The sequence below is a fragment of the Dermacentor silvarum genome, chromosome 5 (assembly GCF_013339745.2).
Source record: "Dermacentor silvarum isolate Dsil-2018 chromosome 5, BIME_Dsil_1.4, whole genome shotgun sequence".
NCBI lineage: Eukaryota > Metazoa > Arthropoda > Arachnida > Ixodida > Ixodidae > Dermacentor > Dermacentor silvarum.
Genome location: NC_051158.1, coordinates 181,683,965 through 181,709,742, shown reverse-complemented (window position 1 = coordinate 181,709,742; position 25,778 = coordinate 181,683,965). Strand labels below are relative to the sequence as shown.

Sequence of the window (25,778 nt, the reverse complement as noted above, 5' to 3'; positions counted from 1 at the left end):
TATGGACACTTCTACCCGATTTCTGCCGTCGTCGTCGCCGTCACCGTGAGGTTCCGTATAGATTCCAAGGGCGATAAAATCATCGCCGCGCGCCGTATGCGTGAGCGAAAGCGCGCGGGGGACGCGCGCTATCACGGAGAGCGAACGCACGGCGGAAAGCAAACGCGACCGTCCCGCGAAAGGCCGTTGGGGTATGGGAGGGAGGGAGGCGGGGCGGCGCTGTGCTCCGGCGCCAAAGGCGTATCGTGCCACTCAATCACCCACGCGAAAGCAAGAAACGGGAAGAGGGGTGGAGGCGGGGGGGGGGGGGGGGGGTCAGCTTCTCCTCTGCCAACAACTTCTTGTCTGCCCGGCGGTCGCCCGCACCGTCTCTTATCTCCACACGGCTCTGACCTTTGTATGCGCGGTGCATTCTACGCTCAGTTTCTGTTGAAGCGATAGACCGCGCGAACTTGCGCTTGCTGCCAGCGTTTTGACAGTCGTTGGCTGTGGTCATTCAGTGTGATCTATTCCTGTTTGCTTGTGCGCGCTGACACCACGATTGTTAATTCAGTTAGTAAGCCAATGTGTCCAAGTTTATGCAGCCGATAAAACTACTATCCCTACTCCGAATAGCGCTCTACTAATTTGCTATCGCAATCGATGCTTCGCCTTTCGGGCGAAACTGCGACATTTTTTATTACACAAGCGTTTCAAATTCGTGTTATACTATGGCGTTTTTTTATTGCTTCGTACACGCCGAAGGGGCACATGCGCTTTAAGTGAGATCAGAGACTAGGTTTGTGAAGAAATCCCAGTTTTCTTGTACACTACGCCGATCAAAATGAGAACAAAAAGTATCTAAGCGCTGAGACATTTCCTGGTTGATAGCGACAAAATCTGCCTTGCTACATATGAAAATGATTCTTAGCAGTATACACAGCTTCCGTACACTCGGCTTCTGCACTGTGATACGCTTCCCAGCGATCTGAAGTGTTTTGAAACTTAGCCATGCGGAAAAAACGTTTCATTTATTGCGATAGCAATTATATGCCAACCACAAGTCCTATATAGTCCCGGATATATTTATCTTCCTTAGTTCCACGCAAAAATGACATAGTAATACCGAAATGTAGCAACAAATGGTCACTCACACCAGGAAGATAGGTAATTGGCGATATGAGGTCAGGGTGGGTTGTCCAGACCAAGTTTAAGGTATTAGCTGATTTATTAGTTATTCTGATTCATTAGTTCTTCACAGAGCTTAGGATACGCGGCCGATCTGCGCATGGGTCGTAATGAAGTTCCACTAGAACTTGCTCTTGGCCTAGTTGGTTCTTGCTGAGTCACATATTAGCCGAAAAAAGCGCACACACAGAAGGTTAAAGAAAGCACGCACACGACGACCTTCATGAAGTTATGAAGTTGGTGCCCTCAATCATGTCAAGCACGCTTTCACATCGAATTCCACGGTCTCATTAACGGCGACTCTCAACTCTGCCTCTACTTGTTATAGCGGCCCTAGACCATCGATTCGGAGACGCCTCAGCTGGACAACTCTTCCATGTAACAAGTGGGTTTCTGAGTGCACTCCTGTCCACGTTGGGAAGGCTTCTAGCGGAGCCGTCCTCTTTATCGTTCTTCCGCTGCACTTGCACGCACTTCTGCGCTCGTGCCCGTCGACACGCCCGCCCTGACGTATAAATCAGTTGGCTTCTGTACTGTCCTGATCGGTTACCTGCCCTCCTGCCTAACCTAAGATACGTCCTTTTCCTATAGGACTTCATTTCGGCCCCTATGGCGTGGTGATCTAGACGTGATCCATTGGCTATAGGGGACGTGCATCCGCCGACGATCAACGAGACACCGGCTGATGCTTCGGCGAGCGTCTTTTTGTTCAAGCTAGAACTACCAGTACTGGCTGTAGAATCTTGCCGTGTGGTTTACCAGGTTGAAGCTGCCTTAGCCCTGCGATGAACCACTGCTCAACACACTAAGTAGCTGCATGTGCTCTCGGCCCTCTTTCCCGAAGTTGCTAGCGAGTTCAGTGACATTGTAGCAGCTCACTCTGCAGTGACGCCGTGTGCTATTTTCAAAGTGGTTGATCTTACACGCAAGAATCGCTCTGCGCGAAGTCTTCATCAACTGCGGCTCAACACAGACATCGGTGACAGGCGCCATTCACTGCTGCATTGTGACAAGCGACCACTCTTCAAAGGCTACGGGTCGCATATGGACAGTCGGATTCTTCGCGACCTGTTTGTGCAACGCCTACCGTTTTATGTTGTCTAGGTATTAGCCATAGGACCTGATATGCCACATAAAAAGCTTGCGGAGCTGGCCAACCGCATCGTAGATTACGCCATCACGAGCCCTGTCACTGCGACTGCAGCGCCGCCGTCAAGCCTTGAACACGGGTAGACACGACTGGAGTCGATGATCAATGAGCTTCAGGTTGCATAGTCCCGAGGGAGGGACCACAGAAAAAATCACCAGCCCTTCCCCTGTCGGGAAAAGGGAGGTAAGCTAAGCTTGTCGCGTGCGTCTCTGACCTTCGTGGGGATTTTCTCTCTTTCTCTCTCTCTTTCTTTCTCTCTATCTATATCTTTCTTTCTTTCTCTCTTTCTTTGTTTCTCTGACCTTCGTGGTAATCTTCTTCCTTTCTCTCTCTTTCTTCCTTTCTCTCTTTCTTCCTTTCTCTCTCTTTTTCTCACGGTCTTTCTTTGTCTCTTTATTTCTTTCCTTATCTCTCTCTTTCTCTCGCTCTTTCTTTATCTCTTTCTTCTTCTCTTTCTTCTTCTCTTTCTTTCTCTCTTTCTCTTTCTTTTTCGTCCCTGGTACGTGCCAATGAGCTTGGACGATTTCTTCACTATCATCAGGATCGGCCCACTTTTCAGCGTGACACCGCCACCGCCACTACCACCACCACCGAAACCACCGAAACTTGTGATCCTATAAAGCTTCGCAAAAAGAAAAAAAGCGCGTAGCCTTGTACTCGGCCGCGCCACGCTTGAAACAGCGAAGCTGGAATTTCTGGAAATTTGACGGAAGTGCGCGCGAACTTTTAAGCTTATTACTCATGATGATGATTATTTTTTTTCGCGCATCTTGGACTTAGGGGCGTCACTGCGCGTTACATAGCGCAGCTTGCAACACCGACACCGCGTTCCAAGGCGTTACAATGCCGACAACGCATTCCATCAAACTCGCTCCGTGAATGCGTCTCTCTCTCTCTTTATCTCGCACTCTCATTTTCTTGATCTCTCTCCTGAGCACAGTGCGCAAAACCTCTTCTTCACCTCGCAAAGCACGAGCGTTAGAACGCGTCAGCTGTGGACAAAGACGTCGACACTCGAACGCAATCATATTGACACATGTACTTGTTTATCTTTCACCGGTGGCCGCTTTTCACCGGCTAACAAATGTTAAACGTTATTGCTAGGCGCAGGACGCGCCTGCATGTACCGGAAGTTTCTCTAACGTTATCGATGCTTCCATCCGTTGTGTGTTGTCAGCGACGCTTATTTAATCTGATTGTATGAGCGACGCGAATTGTCTAGTACTTTCTGCAAGTGCTTCGAGTGCAACTTGCTTTTGTGGGCAAAGATTCGCCCAATAAAGTCCGTTTTCTCATTCAGAGTTTTGCGACTGTTTTCTTCGCCGTAACTACTACGTGGTAAATATGGTTCGTGCATCTTATGCAAGCGCGGCTGTATAGCCTAGTGGTTACGGCGCTTGCCTTGGGACCGTGGGTACACAGGCTCGAATCCCGCCTTGGCAAGAAAGTTTATTTTATTTTATATCTTCACAGTTTATTGATACCAACCACAAACACAAATTACGGCACGCTTAAACAGCTTCGCTGTTAAAAGGACAAGGTTACACATAAAGCGCAGACTACCAACATTCCAGTTGGTAGTCATTTTTCCAGAGGACAATTTCAATGATCGATAAGCTCGCTGATCAGGTCGTCGCCGGGCGGTTTTCGTCCTGTCAGTGCCGTCACGCCATTGCTCCAAAACTACCGTCACGATTCCCTTGACAGTCATGACTACTTGGCAAAGGTTACTGCTGGGCCGGTATTTTGTAGCGATGCCTTCTGGTGCTAATGCCTTTTCTCGCTTATCGCGCTTTGTCAGTGGTCAGAGAGACGGTCCGCTCACGTTATCAACGGGATCAGCCGGCCGTGAGCGGTGGATGATAAGACTAGTATAGAGTAAGTCATAAGGCATCGCTACAAAATACCGGCCCTGGTACCATCACAGTTTTTGTGCCAGCGCACGTCATTGTTCTAATCCTTACCGCTGGAAGGGAAACTCTGAAGCGAGTCACTGATGATGGCCTATGACTCGTGCAGACCAACGAGCCACTTCGGTTAGGTCACCGACAAGCTCGTCGGTCACCGCTTTGCGTTGACACGTGTTTCCAGGTCAATGTCCTCCCCGCTACTACGGCTGACTGTGAACTACCTGTGATTTCCCCACCACTTCAGGTGATCAACAAATTGACAATTTACACTCACGCCCAAATTTCCGGGACACTTGACCTCGGACCAAGACGCCAAATAACTAGGAGCTCCCGGTTCACAACAACGTGACGCGTAATATTTTCATCCACGGACCTCCAATTTTCTGCTAACGACGAAAACTTGTGGGCTACGCTTAGAGAATTTCACCACATGATTACAATAAGGCATGATTCGTTCAACCTTAAACAGACGGTCATTTCTGCACATGGTTCCCAAGCGCAATTCTGAGAACAGACGTCCCTGTGGCGGAAACCCTGCTCTCAAACCCCTAACGGTCTCCGATAGGTGTCCGCTACCCCACATACACGACTTTGTGGCCTCTGTTTCTGACACGACCATATACAGAAAAATATATTTGGCTAAATCCCGCCATCACTACGGGTAGAGAGCGCAGATATTCAGAAGACCGCCATTTTCACGCCGTTTGCCCTGTTGGTCGGAGGAATGCGGCACAGACGTTCCTGCGTTTCATCGATGATATTATTTATTTATTTATTTATTTATTTATTTATTTATTTATTTATTTATTTATTTATTTATTTATTTATTTATTTATTTATTTATTTATTTATTTATTTATTTATTTATTTATTTATTCAACAGCTGAACTGTTCGTAAGCCCGCCCACATGGAGCGAACTTTCACGACGAACTTCGTGCGGCCCGCACAGCGTGCCGGAACACCAGCGTGCGCCGCCGTGCTGCACCCACACCGGTGAAAAACTGGCTGCCACGATTTCAGTGTTGCTACAAACAGCGTGATTCCATTCCCAGTAAAATGCAGTGAAAAAATGGTTTTGTATCTGCAACTGAACTATTATTCTGCAACTCAACCATATTGGTCGCGCCTGGACGGCTGTGTTCAGTCGATCATTGTACGCGATGCACGCAGCTATTGTCGCCATATTCGCTCTAGACTCTCTGGCTGGCTAGCCGAGGTAGAGGGGCCTCTGTCAGGCAGTTGCAGCTGCCTGTAGCCCCTACATCCCAGACAATGAATTCTCTAAACAAAGCATTACCCCCCCCCCCCCCCCAAAAAAAAAAAATGCGGTGATAGGAAGTCGGACGCGACCACGCTCTGATTGGTCCGCGCTGACAGCCTTCATTCGCCGCTTCCGGCGAGCGGTTGACCACCTGCCAACATATCTAGCCCGCCTCGATCGACGGCGAACAGCCGCCGGGCGCCGGGCGGACGCCGCGCGCAGCCCTTCGCCAGTTTTTCGCAAGAAAATCGCTCCGGGCGAATCTAAAAGAAAAAAAAGCGAGAAAGAGAGACATACGCGACAATCGCAGAAACAGAATGACCACACATCCGCTGTTTCCACAGATTTCACTTCGTGGAACTGGCTGCATATTATTTATTTATTTATTTATTTATTTATTTATTTATTTATTTATTTATTTATTTATTTATTTATTTATTTATTTATTTATTTATTTATTTATTTATTTATTTTGTAGTGAACAAGAGGAACGATGCAGGGGGGCATCCTTACCAGCGCTGTCTATAGCGGGTCAGTCTCTCCAGCGCATCGCTCGGACTACGCCGCTCGCGCTCGCGGTTCCTTGAACTGATCCAACGGTTGGCCCTAACGCCAGTGTGCAATAAACGCCTTTACAAGTGGTGGAGGTGCGGGGTAGACCAGAGCACATGACCGAGGGTGCAGGAGGCGTTTGCTGGGATGTCGGCTGAGATGCGTCCTGAGACATGGTTCAAGAGAGGGTACGGGATCGAAGCTCCAGGATGCGTTCGAGCGTAGCACTCTCCACCACATGTAAAGGCGTTTGTTGTAAAGGCGTCGGTTGACTGTCTTCCATCGATCTTCGCACCGAGCAGCGCAAGGACCCCTGGATGGCGTCGATTATAGGCTGGCTCTCTGATCCATCGACCAGGTCAACAACCCGTGCCAGGGGCGTAGCCAGGGGGGGTGGGGGGAGGTTCAACCCCCCCCCCCCCCGCACACACACACACAAACCCACCCTTTCTTCTCGTCACTTCGCGCTGACATAATGCAAGAAACCGGTGCTACTATCACTATTTCATTCCTGGGCGCTTCCGTATTGGTTGGTAATTTACAGGGAATCATGTCTGCATATGAAAAAAAACTGTCACGGTGTTTGTCACGGGGCGAGAATGTGACGGCCGCTTTGCGGCGGCCGCATTCTGAAGCAATAAATGCGCAACAAATGAATCAAGAAATGCGGCAGCCGCAGTTTAGATGAAGGCGAAAATGCTCGATGCCCGTTTACTTAGATTTAGCTGCACGTTAAACATCCCAGGTGGTCTAAATTTCCGGTATACATTTGCGCCGCTTCCCTTCAGGTGCCGGTTAGGCCGCGCCCTCGAGCGCGCGAAACGTCTCTTGTTTGCGATTGCGCCCCTACGGAAGGCTGGTAGTTACTGTTGTGTTGTTGAATCCCAAACCAGCAATTACGGAAGGCTGGTAGTTGCTGTTGTGTTGTGGAATCCCAAACCAGCAATGTATGCACGAAGGGGTTAATGCCAGCAGTGAAATTCCACCGACTCGCAACAGAATGCACGAAACAGACAGCCGACAAGCATGGATTACAGCTGTGCGCAGTACAGCGTAAGTAAACTCTTGCTGCAGGCGCTTACAGTTCTCGTCGGAGTTCACGCGTCCTAAAAATTTGATTATGTGCACTATGCACTGAACAAGACCGGAGTTCATTCCTGCATCACTAGTACACCAATCAGTCGAAATTCTGTGAGGTACAAGGCCGTTTCCTGTTTGCACCGGCGTAAGTGAAGCAGAAATGAGTTGCACGCACTACTTAAAATGCGTACACATGCCATATGTATGCTGTGCGGTGAAATATTCTGTGCAATTCTGAATCTGTTAACGTAAAGGCAAATGACGGCTGCACGCTCGCACACAGCGGAAGACACAGCGGCCCATGCACTTGCCGCAGAAAATGCAACCCTCTCGTATGAGGTAGCAGGGCGACGAAAGCTTCGGGAAAAAAAAAAAAAGCCTTACGCGTTTTTGCGCCTATTTAAGTTTTCTAGCGCAAAGACGCAGCGAACAAGCTATTGCTATGGGAGTAGGTATAGCCTGGTCACACGTGCATTTTCACGCGTATAGCCGTCCTTGACTTGTGAAACGCACTTTGCCCCGACAAGGACGAAGCCATTCACACCGGCGACTTGAGGAGGTCGCGCGACCATTTGCGACTCGCGAACAAAAAGCGACCGAAGGCGACCAATGTTCACACCGGCAAGCCCGGCTGAGCACGACCTGCAAGTCGCAATCCCGGACATTCTCGTTCTTCAGCGAGAATTCTAGGGATCTACGCAGTTAGCGCGCACTTCGCTGGCACTGTGTAAATTGGTTTCGCGTTCCGGCAACAGCCATGGATTTTGATTCGAGTGATGGCTAGATTTTGATTCGAGCGAACAGGAAGACGTCGTCCCTGTGCTGATGTGCTCTGCCGTGGTGTCAGCTGTGGCAGCGCGGAAGCCTCCGAAGAAAACGCGACGCTCGTGGGTGCGCCCGTGCCTCCGCTCGCGTGAATGACCGGCCACGCAACCCGCCTCCTGCCCGAACTTTGTGCGCATGACAGCGAGTATTATCGAGAGCAAGTTGTAATTTCTAGTTCGCATAGCGTGTTATTCGGTGCATAATATTAAAGCAAAGCTGTTCACCCGCTGTTCACCTTTGGGTGGCGTGCTCATCCAACGAACGGCAGCTGGAAAAAGGGTTTGTGTTGTGCTTTCTTTTCCTGCTGTTTAGCTTCCAGCGAATGCGATCGCGTATATTCGACACGTTGCTGCAACTGCTGCGTCCCAGAATCACAAGACAAGACACCAATTACCAGCCTGTAGCCTGCATATCGTGACGCGGACATTGCATTTGGCGTGGACGACGACACACATCACTTTCGGCGCGGCGCTGATTGGTTGAGCAGCTTTGCGACCACGGTCGCTCGACTGAAAAATCGAGCAGTGAGCGACTGGCCCAAAATGGTCGCTTTTCGAGAAAAGCGACCATTTGCGACTATTTGCGACTGGCCGCTTTGCGACCAACTTGGTCGCGCGACCACTGTCAGTCGCCGGTGTGAATGAGCCTTAACAATTATTGATGTCTTCTCCGATCGGGCGCGTCGTCTCAATGACGGGTTTTCGAAGACTGGTCCATTCAGTGGCGCGATGAGAGACCGTTGCTCCAAACGCCCACTGTGCCTGTCGTACTTACTGTATTTAACTGAGCTTACTTTACTTTTTACTTAATTGCTTCACAAGCACACGCGCACGCGTGGGGGGGTCCCATGTCTTGGATATACATGTAGAGAGTCTGTTTAAACTACAACATAATTATTATCGATCACGTCACGTAGAGAAAAGCAGACGCTTGCCCCCCCCCCCCCACTTCCCGAAAAAAATTTCTGGCTACGCCCCTGACCCGCGCGTTGCGCCGGAAAGCGCACCATGTCCCCATTCGCGACGACCTGCTTCACCGGCGCAATTACAGCTCCGACGGCCGCCAGTGGTTGTTAGTAGTGCCTCGCAGCCTGCGTTCCGACATATGCGCAGCTGTCCACGCCAATCCCCAGTGTGCCCATACTGGCGTTTTCAAAACTTACCAGCGCCTTCAACAGCGGTACTACTGGCGAGGGATGTACAACTACGTTCAAAAGTTCGTACGCTCTTGTCCCAATTGCCTGTGCCGTAAATTTTCACCCCGCCTTTCGCCAGCTGGGTTGCTACCTTTACTTGCCCTACCCGGCCCTATGGGCGCGTCGGTATAGATTTGTACGGGCTCCTTCCCATGACATCGGCTGGAAACCACTAGGCCATTGTAGCGGTTGACCACCTTACGCGATACGCTGAAACTGCGGCGCTTCCGGCAGCTACAGCGCGCGACGTTGCCTCCTTCCTGCTTCGTCGATTCATCCTACGTCATGGGCCACCCCAGGAGCTGCTCAGTGACCGCGGACAGGTCTTCCTCTCCGAAGTAGTTGAATTGTTCTCAAAGAGTGTCACGTTGTTCATCGCACAACAACGGCGTACCATCCTCAAACCACTTGACTCACGGAACGATTCAACCGTATGCTCGGTAACATGCTATCAATGTACGTCTCCTCCAACCACACGAACTGGGACGCCATTCTGCCCTTCGTCACCTACGCGTACAATACCGCTACGCAGAGCACTACTGGTGTTTCGCCAAATTTCTTATTGTACGGCCGGCACCCATCGCACACCACCGACACAATGCTACCATACCGGCCTGACGCATCTGAATGTGTGCCCATTTCTGATACGATGAGACATGCCGAAGAGTGCCGCGACCTCGCCTGGGCCTTTACCTCCAATGACCAAGAGTGCCAGACAAACACTAGCGATGACACCACCTCTGCGCCCACCTTTCTTCCTGGAGCGCTTGTGTGGCTGTCAGTTCCTTCCGCTGCACCTGGTCTGTCTTCCAAATTAATGCCCAAGTATGAAGGTCCCTACCGCATCGTCGAGCGTGCATCACCCGTCAACTATGTGATTGAGCCCGTTGAATCATCTTCGGACATGCGCCGTCGCGGACGCGACATTGGCAACATCGAGTGCTTGTAACCGTATTATGATCCACTAATAGTGACGAACTGTTAGGTCACCGGACGGCTCCCTTTTTCGTCCCCGGGGCAACTGTAGTGAAGAAGAGGCACGTTGCAGTGGGGCATCCTTACCAGCGCCGTCTATAGTGGGTCAGTCTCTCCAGCGCATCGCTCGGACTACGCCGCTCGCGCTCGCGGTTCCTTGAACTGATCCAACAGTTGGCCCTAACGCCTGTGTGCAATAAACGCCTTTACAATTTATTTATTTATTCGGTATACCTACATCGCCTGTACGACATTATCGTGGGGGGGTTGAAACACAGGGGGTCACAATAAAAAAAAATGTCAGCGATCTCAGCAGAATACATCAGTAAATGCAAATCGGTTAAGCACTGACATTTGCAATAGCAGGAGCAGAGCAGAGCCGTAGAGGTCACGTGACCTGCTCGCCGGGAGGAGAGGAGCCGACCAATCGGAGTGCGCGCCGGGGAGGAGGACTAGAGGCGCCATGATATAATAACAGGTGTTTGCGCCGCACGCTCTTCGCACGATGGACGCAGCTCGGCGCGAGCCCCAATACGCAGAAACATACACGACAATCGTAGAAACAGAACGGCCACAGCACCGCTGTTTCTACAGATTTCACTTCGTGGAACTGGCTGCATTTTTTTCTCAGGCAAGTTCAAGCCCCTGAAAACGCGCTTCAGCAGGTCCACTTGTATCTATATAAATGATGATGCAACACTTCAGACACATCCTAGAAGGCACGAGTTTTCACGGCGTCACATACCATAATCCCTTGATATATGCTTTACATGGGAACTGCACTAGGGAAACTTGAAGATAGATTGGCTATTTAAATTTTATATTCGAGCAAAGGGTTGACCTGCATTAACCCGACGGTCCTGTGAACAGATGCCTTTTCGCGTATCGATGCCTTGTCGACAAGCATGTTGGTCTTCTAGGAGGTCGCTGGACATTGTGACAGTGAGCTGACTGAGCTGCGCTCCACCTCTACATCGCTAAACGTGTGTGAGGTGCCTCTCTCCTCCTCGGTAACCATCGTCGGTGGTGGGTTGAGTGGCCGCGCACGCCGATTCCATCCAGTGCGCACTTCGTCGGCTGATCTGCGAAAAATTTCGCAGGGACAGCCAGCGGGGAGTTTGGGGTGGCTGGAGAAATAGAGACTGAACTGAGATCCGATAGCATAAGGAGGTCTCATGGCCTAGGCAGATTGGTTGGTAGGTATATACATGACCATGTAACACTTCAGACACATCCTAGAAGGCACAATTTTTCACGGCGTCACATACCGTAATCCCTTGATATGTGCTTTGCATGGGAACTGCAAAAACAGCACTAACTTATTTATGCCAAATTCCATCCAAGCATCAACCAGACTCATAAAAAGGCCATAACATACCATATCACAATAAGTAACAAGCATAAAATACCGGGTTCAGAGGAGAAGACGACCATGATATAATGTTAAACAGCAAGCTTCAAATACTCGAATAAATAAAAGATATAATACAGCTTGGGAATTTTTCGCGGCAACCGTGTGTGCTAAGCGGCACAATTTTGAAATTGTGTGTGGAAAAAGAGGATTTTTAAACGTCGCAGTTCTGCACTTGTATTCACAAAACTCGTTTGTATGATCTACTCGTGATGAGGCGTAGTACGTTGAAATATATAGCTGTTCCTGTCGATGCCTGTGCAAAAAAAAAAAACGAAAAAGAAAAAAAAACACCATATTGTTAAGCATTTGTGGTCTTACTTTTTTCTTTCGCTTTTAGAGTGTTAGGGGTTCGCCTTTTCGCGATGATTTCTCCTTTGCTAAATAACGGCACTGCAAGGACATGCTTGTCAAAAGAGCAAATGGTGGGCTGTAGTTTGGACTGCATAACGTGAGGTATGGCGCAAACAAGCACGCAGGACGACACGGGAGACAGACACAGCGCTACCATTACTTACCATCAGTTGTTAGTAACGCTGTGTCTGCTCTACAGTTGCTGTATATGCTCCCCTTGGGGAGCAGAGTTCCGCATCTGATTGAACGCGCCGCTCGATCTCCTATTCGCCAAATCTCGTCACATGCGCAAAGAGCATCCTTTTGAGGGAAAGCCAATTTAACGACGGCGCCGGCGCCATAGAGTCTCTATGGCCAGCGCTTCCTCCCGCCGCGCCACCGTCGACCCGATTCTATGTGCGCTGCCGCCGCCGCGCCAGCTGGCCTTCGCGCAATGAATGAGCAAGCACACTAGGCAGCTGAGCCGCGCCGTATCCTGCATTAAAGAGTGGCTTTGCTGCTTAACAAGAATGCGTTGGCGGGCAAGATGGCGGACCTACGCGCAACTCTGCTCTCGTAGGGAGCATATACAGTAATTCTACTCTGCTCTGTCTTAATGTAATGCTCGTCAACACTATTGTCCCATAGCTTTGCGTCGTCGGCACAGTGGCTTCTCACAACGCGTGCTCGGACATTGCCCTTGCCTTTGCTAACGAGGATTGACTGTCGCGCTAGCTACTACTTGTACCAGTGTGCGGCTACCAGTTGTGTGTCAGTGTGCTCCTGCTTGTGACATCCCGAATGGTAGCGCTGTGTGTGTTTGAACGACTCCTACAAGTCAGGCTATAATTCGACACAGTAACTCCAAAGTGTAATTCAAATAAACGAGTAAGGCAAATATGCAACATCACGCTTAGTCTAGACTATTTATGCGATATAACTGTTCGGAACAATCCGCGAAATTCATTATTCTCCCGTTAACTATTTTGTAGATTGAGGCTCTATATCAATGAGCAGATATTTCAAATTGCGTGTGTTGTACGCTTTTTTGGTTCCTCTAAACTTCCTTTGCTAATTTGCGTTCTAGTCTACTGCACCACTCATTACATGAAAACATGTGTATTCTTGAATTCTAGAATATGCTCTTTTGTTGACCGGGATCGGGGTTTAACAAATAAACATCTAAAAACGATTTATGTCAAAGAATTCACAACTTTCTTTCCTATTATTTGGTATTAAACAGTTTGAATCACATAGCATGTGATGCACTGTGATACGGAACCATTACATGCGTTGTTGCCTCCGCGTCACCCAGAGCCCGCTACGTGCTGGTGGCTGGCCACTACCCCATCTACTCCGCCTGCTCTCACGGGACCACCAAGTGCCTGGAGAGAGACCTGGACCCGCTGCTGCGAAAGTACCGCGTCAATGCCTATCTGGCAGGGCATGACCACGATCTTCAGGTGAACTAGCCATCGAAAAAAACCCTTCACTGCTTTGTAATCATGTGCCACCACGTCCGAGCATGCGCTCTTTATTATCAGGGGCAGCCGCAAGAACTCCGTTGGTAGAAGAGCGCTGAATAAATGTAATAACAGAGTTCAATGATTGATAGACATAGTTAAGAAGGGTCATGAATTGGCACAATTTGTACTCAATGGGAAGAACTACGCGTAAAACCTAAGTAGGACGCAGAAACGTCTTACGTAGTTACGCACGCCCTGAATGCGAGTGAACTTACCGAGATAATTTTTTATTCTGTGACAAAAATTACTTCGTTGTATAGGAGAGTCAGTGCCCAGATGCTATTGTATCTGTTTATGGTTCTTACGATTCCGCCATGGGTACAAGAGACTGACAAATTACTCTGAAGAATAACCACTAATATACTTTATTTTACAGTAAGTGAACGATCCGATATTACATTTGAAGCGTTCTTGTTAGCTCTTAGCTTCGTGGAGAAGCTGTATATTCAAGTACTACAGAAGAAACAAATGTTCCAATCAGTTCTAACAACCGGAAACAAAGCCTAGACCATTAAGAAATATCCCGCATTATAGGACATTCCATATATTTATTTTCCTTCCAAGAACGAGGCTATCTTGCGTGGTTTTGCCTTTCACCGAGTTGTCTCATAAAATGTCACCCTTAAGATAGAATCAAATGTGTAAAATCTCAATTCCAGTTGTACCTAGCCACTCATACACAAACAGATTATAATTACGTCGCTTTCTTTTTTTTTCTGTGATAATCTTCTGTTCTTTTATAAATTCAGTAACTTCGACTCTTTAACGTTGTATTTATATCTCCATGCAGAGTGCGTTGTTCTTGTTACCTTCGTGACCCGTCGACATTGGATACGCTTATGCTAACGCGACGCTTATTGTGCTTATTCCATTGCACTTATTCTATCGAGGCATTTTTATTCATGCATTTAGGTATGTATGTACGTAAGTATGTCTGCATGTATGTATGTATGTATGTATGTATGTATGTATGTATGTATGTATGTATGTATGTATGTATGTATGTATGCATGTATGTATATGTATGTATGTATGTATGTCTGTATGTATGTATGTATGTATGTATCATCTGCATCATCATCATCATCATCATTAGCCTATATTTACGTTCACTGCAGGATGAAGGCCTCTAGCTGATTCCAAATTGTGCCTGCAAATTTTCTAATTTCATCACCCCACCGAGTTTTCTGCCTTCTTCGACTGTGCTTCCCTTCTCTTGGTATCCATTCTGCGACTATAATGGTCCACCAGTTATCCATTGCACGCATTACATGGCCGGCCCAGCTCCATTTTTTCCGCATAATGTCAACTAGAATATCGGCTATCCCCGTTTGCTCTCTGATCCACACCACTCTCTTCCTGTGTCTTGACGTTAGGCCTAACATTTTTCGTTCCATTGCTCCTTCTGCGGTCCTTGTTCTCGAGCTTCTTTGTTAACCTCCAAGTTTCTGCCCCATATGTTAGCACAGGTAGAATGCATTGATTGTACACTTTTTTTTTCAACCGACAGTGGTTAACTCCTAGTCAGGGTTTGGTAATGCCTGCCGCATGCGCTCCAACCCAATTTTATTCTTCTGTAAATTTCTTTCTCATGATCAGGATTCCCTGTGAGTAACTGACTTAGATAAACGTACTCCTTTACAGACTCTAGAGGCTGCCTGGCGAACCTGAATTCTTATTCCCTTGCCAGGCTATAGAACATTATCTTTGTCTTCTGCATATTAATCTTCAACCCCACTCTTACACTTTCTCGGTTAAGGTCCTCAATCATTTCTTGTAATTCTTCCCCATTGTTGCTGAATAGGAAAACGTCATCTGCAAACTGAAGGTTGCTGAGATATTCGCCGTTGATCCTCACTCCTTAGCCTTCATAGTGCTTGAGATTCTTCATAGTGCTTCAGGCATCAAGAGATTGAATACTTCTTCTAAGCATGCAGTGAATAGCATTGGAGAGATTGTGTCTTCTTGCTTGACCCCTTTCTTGATAGGTAACTTTCTACTTTTCTTGTGGTGAAACAAGGTAGATGTGGTATCCATGTAGATATTTCCAAATATATTCACATATGCCTCCTGTACTACTTGATTACGCAATGCCTCTATGACTGCTGGTATATCTCTACTGAATCAATTGCCTTTTCAAAATCTATGCAAACCATATAGAGAGGTTGGTTGTACTCCGCAGATTTCTTGATTACCTGATTTATGACATGTATATGATCCATCGTAGAATATCCCTTCCTGAAGCCAGCCTGTTCTCTTTGTTGGCTGAAGTGTTGCCCTGATTGTAGGGGAAATTATATTGGTGAATACTTCATACAATACTGAAAGCAAGCTAATGGGTAACATCTCCCTTTTTATGGATTAGTATAAGGTTGGCGTATAGTATAATGATTTTAGTATGAATGATAGCATAATGATTAGTTTAATGATGGCAATGGCTCACGACTGGCATTGCCATTTGTGAGGCATTGCGTATAAAGGGCCGCAAGCTTTTCCAGCATGATATCACCTCCATCTTTGATTAAATCTACGGTTATTCCATCTTCTCCAGCAGCTTTTCCCCTGGTTATGTCTTTCAAGGCCCTTCTAATTTCATCGCTTGTTATAGAAGGGGCCTCTGCATCCGGTTCATCACTATTTCGACTGAAAGTAGCTTGGCTGCTTTAGGCACTATCAGGTCAGCATAGAATTATTCCGCTGCTTTGACTATGTCATCGAAATTTCTGATGATATTACCCTGCTGATCTTTCAGTGCATACATCTTACTTCGTCCTACGCCAAGCTTTCTTCTCACTGATTTCATGCTGCGTCTATATTTTACTGCTTCCTCAATTTTTTTCCACGTGATAATTTCAAATATCCCTTTCTTCTAGTTGATCAGTTTTGACAGTTGAGCGAATTCTATCTGGTCTTTCGAGTTCGACACTTTCACGTTTTGTCGTTTATTAGATCCTTTCTTACTTGGGAGAGCTTATATACCTACTGGTTGCCTTGGTGCGGTACCTCCCACTTCAATTGCTGCTTCTGAGATCAGCCTAGTTAGTGTTTCATTCATTACCTCTATGTTGTCTTCATCTTTCTGTTCTAAAGCGGCATATTTGTTTCCGAGGGCCAGCCTGAATTTATCTGCTTTTACCCTTACTGCGTCTAGACTAGCCTGTTTCTTCTTGACTAATTTTATTATTTCTCTATTCAAACTGAGAGAAATCCTAGACCTCACTAACCTATGGTAACTGCAATTTACCCTACTTAGCGCTTCTACATCCTGCACTATGCTGGGATCGGCAGAGAGTATGAAATTTATTTCATTCCTAGTTCCTTCATTAGGGCTTTTCCAGGTCCACTTCCCGTTGCTGCGCTTCTTGTAGAAGGTATTTATTTTCCGGTTTATTCCTTTCCGCGAAGTCTACCAGCATCTCTCCCATAGTGTTCCTAGTATCGATGCCGTAGTTGCCAATTGCTTGCTCGCCAGCCTGCTTTTTCCCAACTTTTGCGTTGAAGTCGCCCATGACTACAGTATACTGAGTTTGCACCTTTCTCATTGCTAATTGAACATCTTTCTAAAACTTCTATTTCTTCATCATCGTGACTGGAGGTTGGGGCGTAGGCTTGTACTACCTTCATTCTATACCTCCTATTCAGCTTCGTTACAACGACTGCTACCCTCTCATTATTGCTTTGAAATTCATCAATGTTGCCCGCTATGTCCTTATAGACTAGAAAGCCTACACCAAATTCTCTCTTATCTGGAAGACCTCTGTAGCAGAGGACGTGGCCGTTAGTCAGCACTGTATAAGCCTCACCAATTCTTCTAACCTCACGAAGGCCAATAATATCCCAGGCAATGCGGGATATTACCTCAAATAGGCCCTCTAGCCGCACTCGATAGGGTGCACGTGTTGAACGTTGCTAGGTTCAGTTTCCGGTGGCGGGCTGTCCGGACCCAGAGATTCTTAGCACCCTCTGCCCCGTCGCAGGTCTGACCACCGCCTTGGTCAGGTGCTCTGCATCCGCTGGGGACTGAGGACCGTGGGTTAATTGTAGGAGACATGAGGGAGGTATTGGCGGAATACTGCACCACGGAGGGCAATTCCTGTTCTGGTGAGGGAATGACTTTGTTGAAGCTTAGTGGGCCTTCCTAATTTGGTTGCACCTGTAATAGTATACCCCACTAGCTCTTGGCGATTTTTTCTGCCGGTGTCAGGCGCCATGCTATGCCTAAATGTATGTATGTATGTATGTATGTATGTATGTATGTATGTATGTATGTATGTATGTATGTATGTATGTATGTATGTATGTATGTATGTATGTATGTATGTATGTATGTATGTATGTATGTATGTATGTATGTATGTATGTATGTATGCATGTATGTATGTATGTATGTATGTACGCATGCGTGTGTGTGTGTATAGTCATTAGTGAGACCGGTATCTTATCTTTACTAACGAAACTTAAAACTTTATCAGTCTCTGATCACCTAGTTTTCAACAACAAAATACTCGTGAATTCATCAGAAGGTATTCATTGCATCTTGTCCGCTATTTTTTCACAGTCTCTTTCATCTGCTTTCGTTCCAAGCGACTGGCGGTTAGCTAAGGTCGTGCCAATTTTCAAGTCTGGGGATCATTCATTGCCTCTCAGTTATCATCCCATTTCATTCACTAGCACAGTTTGCAAACTCCTTGAACATGTGATTCACTCCCAGGTTATTAACTATTTAGAAGCACATAACAACATCTTTAAGTACGAACATGGTTTCCGTGAACAGGTTACGCGTGCGAAACGCAACTTGCTGGATTCATCCAAGACCTACGTTCATCTGTGGATGCTGGTATTCCAGTCGACTCCATATTTCTAGGTTTTTCAAAAGCATTTGACAGGGTGCCTCACAATCGGTTATTAACCTAATTAGCACTGCTTAATATTCACCCTCTTGTTTTAGCATGGGTGAAAGATCTTCTTTCTTCCAGGTTTCAGTTTACCACTGTCAATAACCATAATTCTTTATTCAGCCAAGTACATTCTGGCGTCCCACAAGGAAGTGTACTTGGTCTCTTGCTTTTCCTAATAGTTATTAACGATTTACCTAACTCTGTTTGTCTCAAATCAGACTTTTCGTAAACGATTCTGTAATTTACCGTAAAATTTATTCTTATGATGATCGTTTTGCCCTACAATATGACCTTGACTCAGTAACCGCATGGTGCTCTACTTGGCTCATGCAACTTAACCCTTCTAAAACAATATCTATGTCTTTCTCTAACCGTAAGTCTCGAATTCTAGCCGTATATACCTTAAAAAATAATACACTTGAGTTGGTAAGCACTTATAAGTACCTGGGTGTTCACATTTATTCCGACTTAACATGGAACCATTGTATTAACCTTACTGTTGCATCCTTAAATCGGTCATTAGGTCTTTTAAAACGTAACTTAAAGCATGCCCCTTCCCGCCTCCGATCACATGCTTATACCACTCTAATCCGACCCAAAATCGAATATCTTTCGGCAATTTGGGGGCTTTAAGTTAAGTTTCATCAAGCATATTTAATAAATTGCATTGAATCACTGCAGAACCGCGCAGTTCGTTTCATTTACTCTGATTATTCACTTCATACCAGCATCACAGCATTGAAGAAACGTGCTGGCTTTTAAGAACTATCTCTCCACCGTAATGTTGCACGTTTCTCACTTTTTCATAAATGGTATCATCAGTCAATTCTTCATAACGACTTTTTTGCCATTTGCTATTTTTGATAGACGCGACCATCCTTTCAAAGTCAAGCGCTTGTCATGTCGTTCATTTAACTACGCACATTCATTAATTCCACGGACTATAACTGACTGGGACGCTTTGCCTCCCCGTGATGCTACCACCACAGATCACGATAAATCTTTAAATCTACTGTCTGCCAGTACTATAGCGTAATCCTTGTCTAAACTGTTATCTAGATGTGCATTGGGTTTTTGTTTTATTCCTTATACTTCTATGATGATTCTCGTTGTTTTTTACTACATTTGTTTGTAGGTTGTATAGCTATTATTAATTTGTACAATGTTGTATAGTGTCATGACTGTATAACGAAATTCTAATTCGTTCGTATAGAGTCACATGTGTTCCTGTTGTCGTAGTATTTGTCCCCCCCCCTATGTAATACCCTCGGTTGCGAGGGCCTTTAGGGGTATTTTCTATAAATATAAATAAATAAATGTGCGTGCATGTGTACGTAAGAAAGTACAGTTGCACTACAGAAGACTATGCAAATGAAGCGTGTGCATATTAACCACTCGTGTGTGTGTTCTGTGCGTTCTGTCTACTTTTCGCGGTGCCCACAGTCATGAGTAACCAAGAAGCCCAACTTTCCACACTTTTGTAACCACTCATGTTTTGTTTTGCTCTCTTTCTTATTGTTATTTTATCTGTATACATTGCCTTATTTACAACTCATACTCCCGCTTGGGTCCGGAAGGACTCATATTATGTACAAATAAAAACAACAGTCAACACTATTAATAAAAGGAATGAAGGAAAGTACTGAAAGGCTACAAAAGGCTTGTGAAGAGCATCTAACTTCTTTGCTGTGAAACAAACCATGCACAAGGCTGCATACGAAGGGCCTCAGTATTATTTATTCTCACCTCCTAAAGGTTTTATGTGTTTTTCTTTTGTTGCCGAGGCGCTGTAAAAGTACGCTGCACTATCCAGATGTTGCCGTGTGTCTCGCATTCATCGGCATATATGCACTCACTGGCATACTGAGCGAACTATAGACAACACACGTGCCGACTAGAGCCGATCTCAACATTAGACTAGTTGCCCTCAGTTCACCGTGGTGTCTTGGGCACGAAATCACCAGCACGAAACAAGAGGATCCACAAGAGTACTTCTCGAAACTGAAAGACTTGATTAAAATCTACACAAATAAACAGTTCCTAAAGATTAGCCTTACCCAAACTAAACATTTGCACGAAACAGACCTAATAATGACAAAAGTGCACGTAGCGGCCGTACCCAAATGCGTTAAAAAAATCGTAGCGGATCGCGCAGATTCGAAACATCGGACGCAGTAACCCACTATTTCAGGAATTATGCACTTCTTTATCTTTTCTCCTGTAATTTTACTTGACCGGAAACGATATGGGTGTAGGAAAACTACAGTTAGAAAACTTAGCTGACACCATGCATCTGAAAAAGTGGCGCAATTCATTTTTTTTTTTTTTTGGGGGGGGGGGGGACATCATGAGCATGCCCTTACAAATATGCGCTAAGTGGTAGGCCCCACATAGCAGCCACCACGCGTAAGACGAACCGAATAAACAACAATTTCACGGTGCGCATTTGCGCGCACATTCAGACTTGAGGGGAAATTTCCCCTTCAGCGAAGAAAACAAAACCTTGAGCGATTGAAGCGAGAAGGGCATACGTTATTTGGTATCACGCGTACAACATACAGCACAGGATTCGTGGAGAAGAGGGGTAGGCACGCGAACGACAGAGCAAGGGGAATGCACATCGACCCGCACAGTGTGATAGGTGCAAGTGCATTGGTTATGAAGATAAATATATTAGGTCCAAGCAGGCACACTGTGGCACGGGAGCTTTGGGGCGTTTTTTTTTTGTCAAGCAAGGGGGGGGGGCTGATTGCGTCAGTGACATATCTATTATAGAGCTTGAAGATGGGATAAGCGGGGTTGCTGGAAGCGTTGTGCTGAAAAGATCCCTACGTCTGATAAAGAACTGGTGGCAGTGTTTCGTTTTGAGCACCCCTGTGACGTTTGTGTTACGCATGAGCAGACCTTGCATTCTCATTTCATCATTTCATCTTTTCTTGAGGGGCCTGAGTTGTTAGCGTTTGCACTGCCCACTCTTGTCCGTGTCCTTTTTTGCGCTCTTTTCATTTTACTATATCCCATGAATCAGCTAGCGCAAGACATGGGTAATTGCTGATCGCAAGGAGAGGCCTTCGTCCGGCAGTGGACGTAAATATAGGCTTATGATGATGTTGATGATGAATTTCATGATTATGATGATATACCATGATATATCACAGCAGAAAGCCTTGTTAACCCTTCACTCTAAGAAAAATCCCGGGGAAAACGGGAGTAACTGGGCTATTAGTCCTAAAAAGGGCGCTTTCGTCCCTCAAAGGACTTGCTGCAGGAGTGTGCGTGTCGTGTGCAAATTTTGGGGAGTATGTGTTTAGTCCCTGGTCGAAAAGAGAGCAACGGCAGGACGAACGGCAACAGTTACTCCCCAAGCATTTCGCTGTTTTCGTCCGTGTCGTGGAGTGGTGCGCCGAAAACCGTCTTGTCTATAAATCGTGAATATTCTGAAGTTCGTGCACTGTCTATTGAGCTACATGCAAAGCAGCACTTTGTCTCTTCTAGAGAAAATTGTGTGAAATTTAAAATGTGGAGTGTGAAGACACATGGAAGTCATGTGTAAGCCATAAGTGAACGATACACATTAAACGCGCAAGTCATTGATGGACTGCCACATGCTCTTGGTCAATAGTACCTAAGTTCCAACCGTTCCAAGGAGATTACGAACTTAAGTGAAGCGATATGTAGCTCAAACTGGGCAGGCTAAGTGACAGATAAGTTCGCCTTCTCTGTCGTCTTGCGTGCCCTGTATACGCTCGCTACACTATGTACGTACACCGCGTAATGTCTCATCGCGTAATCGGGCAACTTTCTTTTTGCAGTCGCATGGTTACAAGTACACACAGCGTTAGACTCTCCCCGCATAGCATACACAAAATGCCGAGTCTCTTGCATTGCCACACCTGCGTTTCGATCCATAACCTTATCTCAGTATCCTGTCTGGTCAAGTGAGCTGCCGTGGTATAGGGAGTCTATACCACGGCTGTACCATGGACTGGTATCCATTGTTGATGAAGTGTATCCTTTTGCTTCCCTTTTAGAGAACTCTTACTGTAATAATTGTACTGTGAAGTGTGTGTATTGTGCTTGTAGACGCGGCTAAGACTGCTTTGGCCGCTATGGAAATATCTTACGTATTCGTAATAAATACCACGAAACAAAAAAAAAATCTGCCGTAGTATAGTGGGTAGGGTAACCGACTATTGAGCGAGATGACGTGAGTTCGAATCCTGCAGCGGAATCGTTTTCTTTGTCACCTCAATAGCTTTTTTTTTTCTTATCAGCGTGTAAATGGCTAATTTCGTCAATTGCATCCTTGCGGAGCATCGGAAAAAATGACCGTTACTCCCTTGAGGGGCATCGGAAAAGAACAACTCTTAGTCCCCTTGATGGAGTAACCATGGGGAGTAACAGTTCATCCCCTTACAGTTACTCCCCAAAAGGACGAATGGTTGTGGCAATTCAGTTACTCCCCAAAAAGACTAACCTCGATACCCCATTTCATCCTTTTTTTTTCTTAGAGTGTTAGATCTCGGGGCTCACTCCATGCGCGGACGAACGTAACGCTCGCGACAACTGCGTCTCTTGCAGCACATCCGTCCTGAGCGGCTCGGTTGGAACGTGGAGTATTTCATTAGCGGTTGCACCAACTTCATCAACCCCTCGTTGATACACCGGCGTTCCCTTCCTCGGAACTCTCTCAAGTTCGCCTGGGCCTCCGTGTTCAGCTACGGCGGGTTCGCCTACATGGAGGTCGCAGAGGACTCCATGGTTATCACCTTCTACGACTCCGGCGGCAAAATCCTCCACGAGAACGTCATGAAACCCAGGCCGCCAGCCGCCGAACCTGAAAAATTGCGCCGCTGACTGCGACTGTCGCGATGCTGCTTACACATGCTAGTTCTGTTGTCGTTGTCATTTTTCTTTCTTATTGCTGCGTTTCGAAGCGTCATAGTTTTCGCTCACAAAAAAGACAAAGAAAAAAAAAGAAAACGGGCGAATGTACATGCTGTGTATTTCTAAGTTCTACAAATGTATTGTCCAGCATTGTATACCTTTATTGTACCAATAGAAATTAAAAACCTATCATATGCACCAATACGCCACGTACGTTTATCACCATCTTGCGAACAAATTTTAAAATAAATGACCTGCCTGCGGCCTTCAAGTCTTTGTATTCTATAATGCTGCCTGCTTGTACAGGCAGTACAAAATTATGGTTCCCCAAGTCAATCAAATGTCTATAGCCAATTACAGAAAGAGAGAGACCACTATAAATTATAAGTGTCAGATGTTTTGGAAGTGAAGAACGATGTTTGCACAGTAATCGAGTGATTCTGGTTAGTTTACAACTTGTATGTTTGTCTGAGTGACCCATGACGTTTTCGCACAACAGTATACACCAAGGTTGTTTAGCCCTCAAACAAGTTCTACTTTTGACAAACCGAGATGAAGTCTCATGTGCGTGTTTGTAACCTTAATTTTAGTTCGGATTTTGGCTGCCTTATTTTTGGACACATTCATTATTAGAAAGTTATTTGTGCTCTTGTTGTTTAGCAACACAAGAACCTTACTAGCCATTTTTTAAATATCTGATAGATTAGGTCCTCTAGCAAACAAAGTAGTGTTATCTGCACAGATAATAAATGCAGTATTGATGTATCGGTATATTGGTGGCATGCAACACAGAGGTGGCCCCTAAGTTCCTGACGTCACACGGCCTTGCCAAAATGTCATCAGTAATTTTGACGATATAGCAAATGCAGCCGAAGAATTCTATACTGGCCTGTAAGTACTCAGAGCAGCAACGCAACCTTCATTCAAAGTAGTGATAAAAAGGATACAGAGGTTCCTTTGATAACTACCGATGAAGTTAGAATGGCCTTACAAGACATGTCCCAGGGAAAAGCGGTAGGAGAAGATGGAAAAAACAGCCGATTTATTCAAAGATGGGGGACACATAAAGCATGAAAAGCTTGCGGTCCTGTATACGCAATGTCTCACAACTTCAAGTGAGAGAGAGCTAGAAGAATGCCAACAACAGGAATATTCTACAATGGATCACATCCGCGTAATCACTCAGATAATAGAGAACTCTGCGGAGTACAATCAACTTCTCTATACGGCTTTCAGAGATTATGAATAGACATTTGATTCAGTAAAGATACCAGCAGGCATAGAGGCATTGAGTAATCAAGGAGTACAGGTGGCATGCATGAATATCTTGAGAAATATCTACAAAGATCCGACAGCTGCCTTGGTTCTCCACAAGTAAAACAGAACGTCACCTACGAAGAAAGGCATCAGACAAGGAGACGCAATATTTTCAATGCTATTCACTGTATGCATTGAAGTTCTCAAGCTATTAGACTGGGAAGGCTTAGGAGTGAGGATCAGCGGGCGAATATCTCAGCAACCATCGATCTGTAGATGTCATTTTCCTCTTCAGCAATACTGGAGGTGAATAACAACGAATGATCGAGGTCCATAACCGAGAAACTGCAAGAGCCGGGTTAATTAATATGCAAATGACCAAGCTAATGTTCAGTCGACTGGCAAGGAAACGGGTTCGTCACAGCCAGTTAGCCTCTGGAGTCTAAACAGGCGCACGTTTATCTAGGTCAATTACGGGGATCCTGACCATGAGAAGGAAATTTAAAGAAGAATAAAAATGGGTTAGTCTGCATACGGTAAGAAATACCAAATCCTGACGAGGAGCCTAGCACTGTCGTTCTAAGGAAAAGTGTACAATCATTGCATTTTACCGGCAGTAACCGAGGGGGCATGAAATTGGAGGCTAAAAAAATAAGCTCGAGAACAAGTTACGGACTACGCAAGGAGCGATAGAACGCAAAATGTTAGGTGTTAAGTTGAAACAGGAAGAGAGGGGTGTGGGTCAGAGAGCAAACGGTGATAGCCGATATTCTAGAGGCATTAGGGCAAAAATAGAGCAGGGCAGGCCATGTAAGGCGTAGGGTAGATAACCGGTGGACCATTAGGCCTTCATATTGGGCGCAAAAGGAAGGGCAGCGCAGTTGAGGACGGGTGAAAATTTGTAATTTTGAAGCGTAAGTAGGAATCATCTCGCGCCAGAGAGGGTTAGAGATCGCAGGGAGAGGGCCGTCGTCCTGCCGTAGACAGAAATAATTTACTCATGATGAGCTTTATAGATTACTGGGAAAAGGGTCACCGGGCTCTAATTTGTTACTTTGTCCTTATCTTCTCTTTCAAGTATGGTTGTAACTTTAGCAACCTGAAGCCGCAGCGGAAACAAGACAGTCGAGAATGTTAAATAATGACGTGTTTTGAAGCGAAAGCTTCATTACGCTACCTCGGGCAGCCGTCGGCGACTCAACAGTTTTAACCTTGAGAGCTACAAGTCAAACCACAAGAGAGCATTAAGGCGCGTTTATAGTCCGACGTTATCGTTACACATACTTTGTCTTGCATTATTTACAAACTTATTCCTCGGATGTTTGAGTATGACAGCCCACAAACAAATAT

General features: G+C 46.0%; 1 protein-coding gene across 1 annotated transcript in view; it reads left to right on the top strand.

The window, feature by feature from the left end:
* LOC119454624 (tartrate-resistant acid phosphatase type 5) overlaps window positions 1–23,424 on the top strand; it is a 185,670-nt gene extending 162,246 nt beyond the window's left edge. Inside the window, exons 5-6 of the mRNA XM_037716503.2 lie at window positions 13,176–13,323; window positions 22,866–23,424. Coding sequence (XP_037572431.2) covers window positions 13,176–13,323; window positions 22,866–23,141 — 424 coding nt within the window. The 3' untranslated portion in view covers window positions 23,142–23,424. The remainder of the gene's footprint in view (window positions 1–13,175; window positions 13,324–22,865) is intronic.
* The last annotated feature ends 2,354 nt before the right edge of the window (window positions 23,425–25,778 follow it).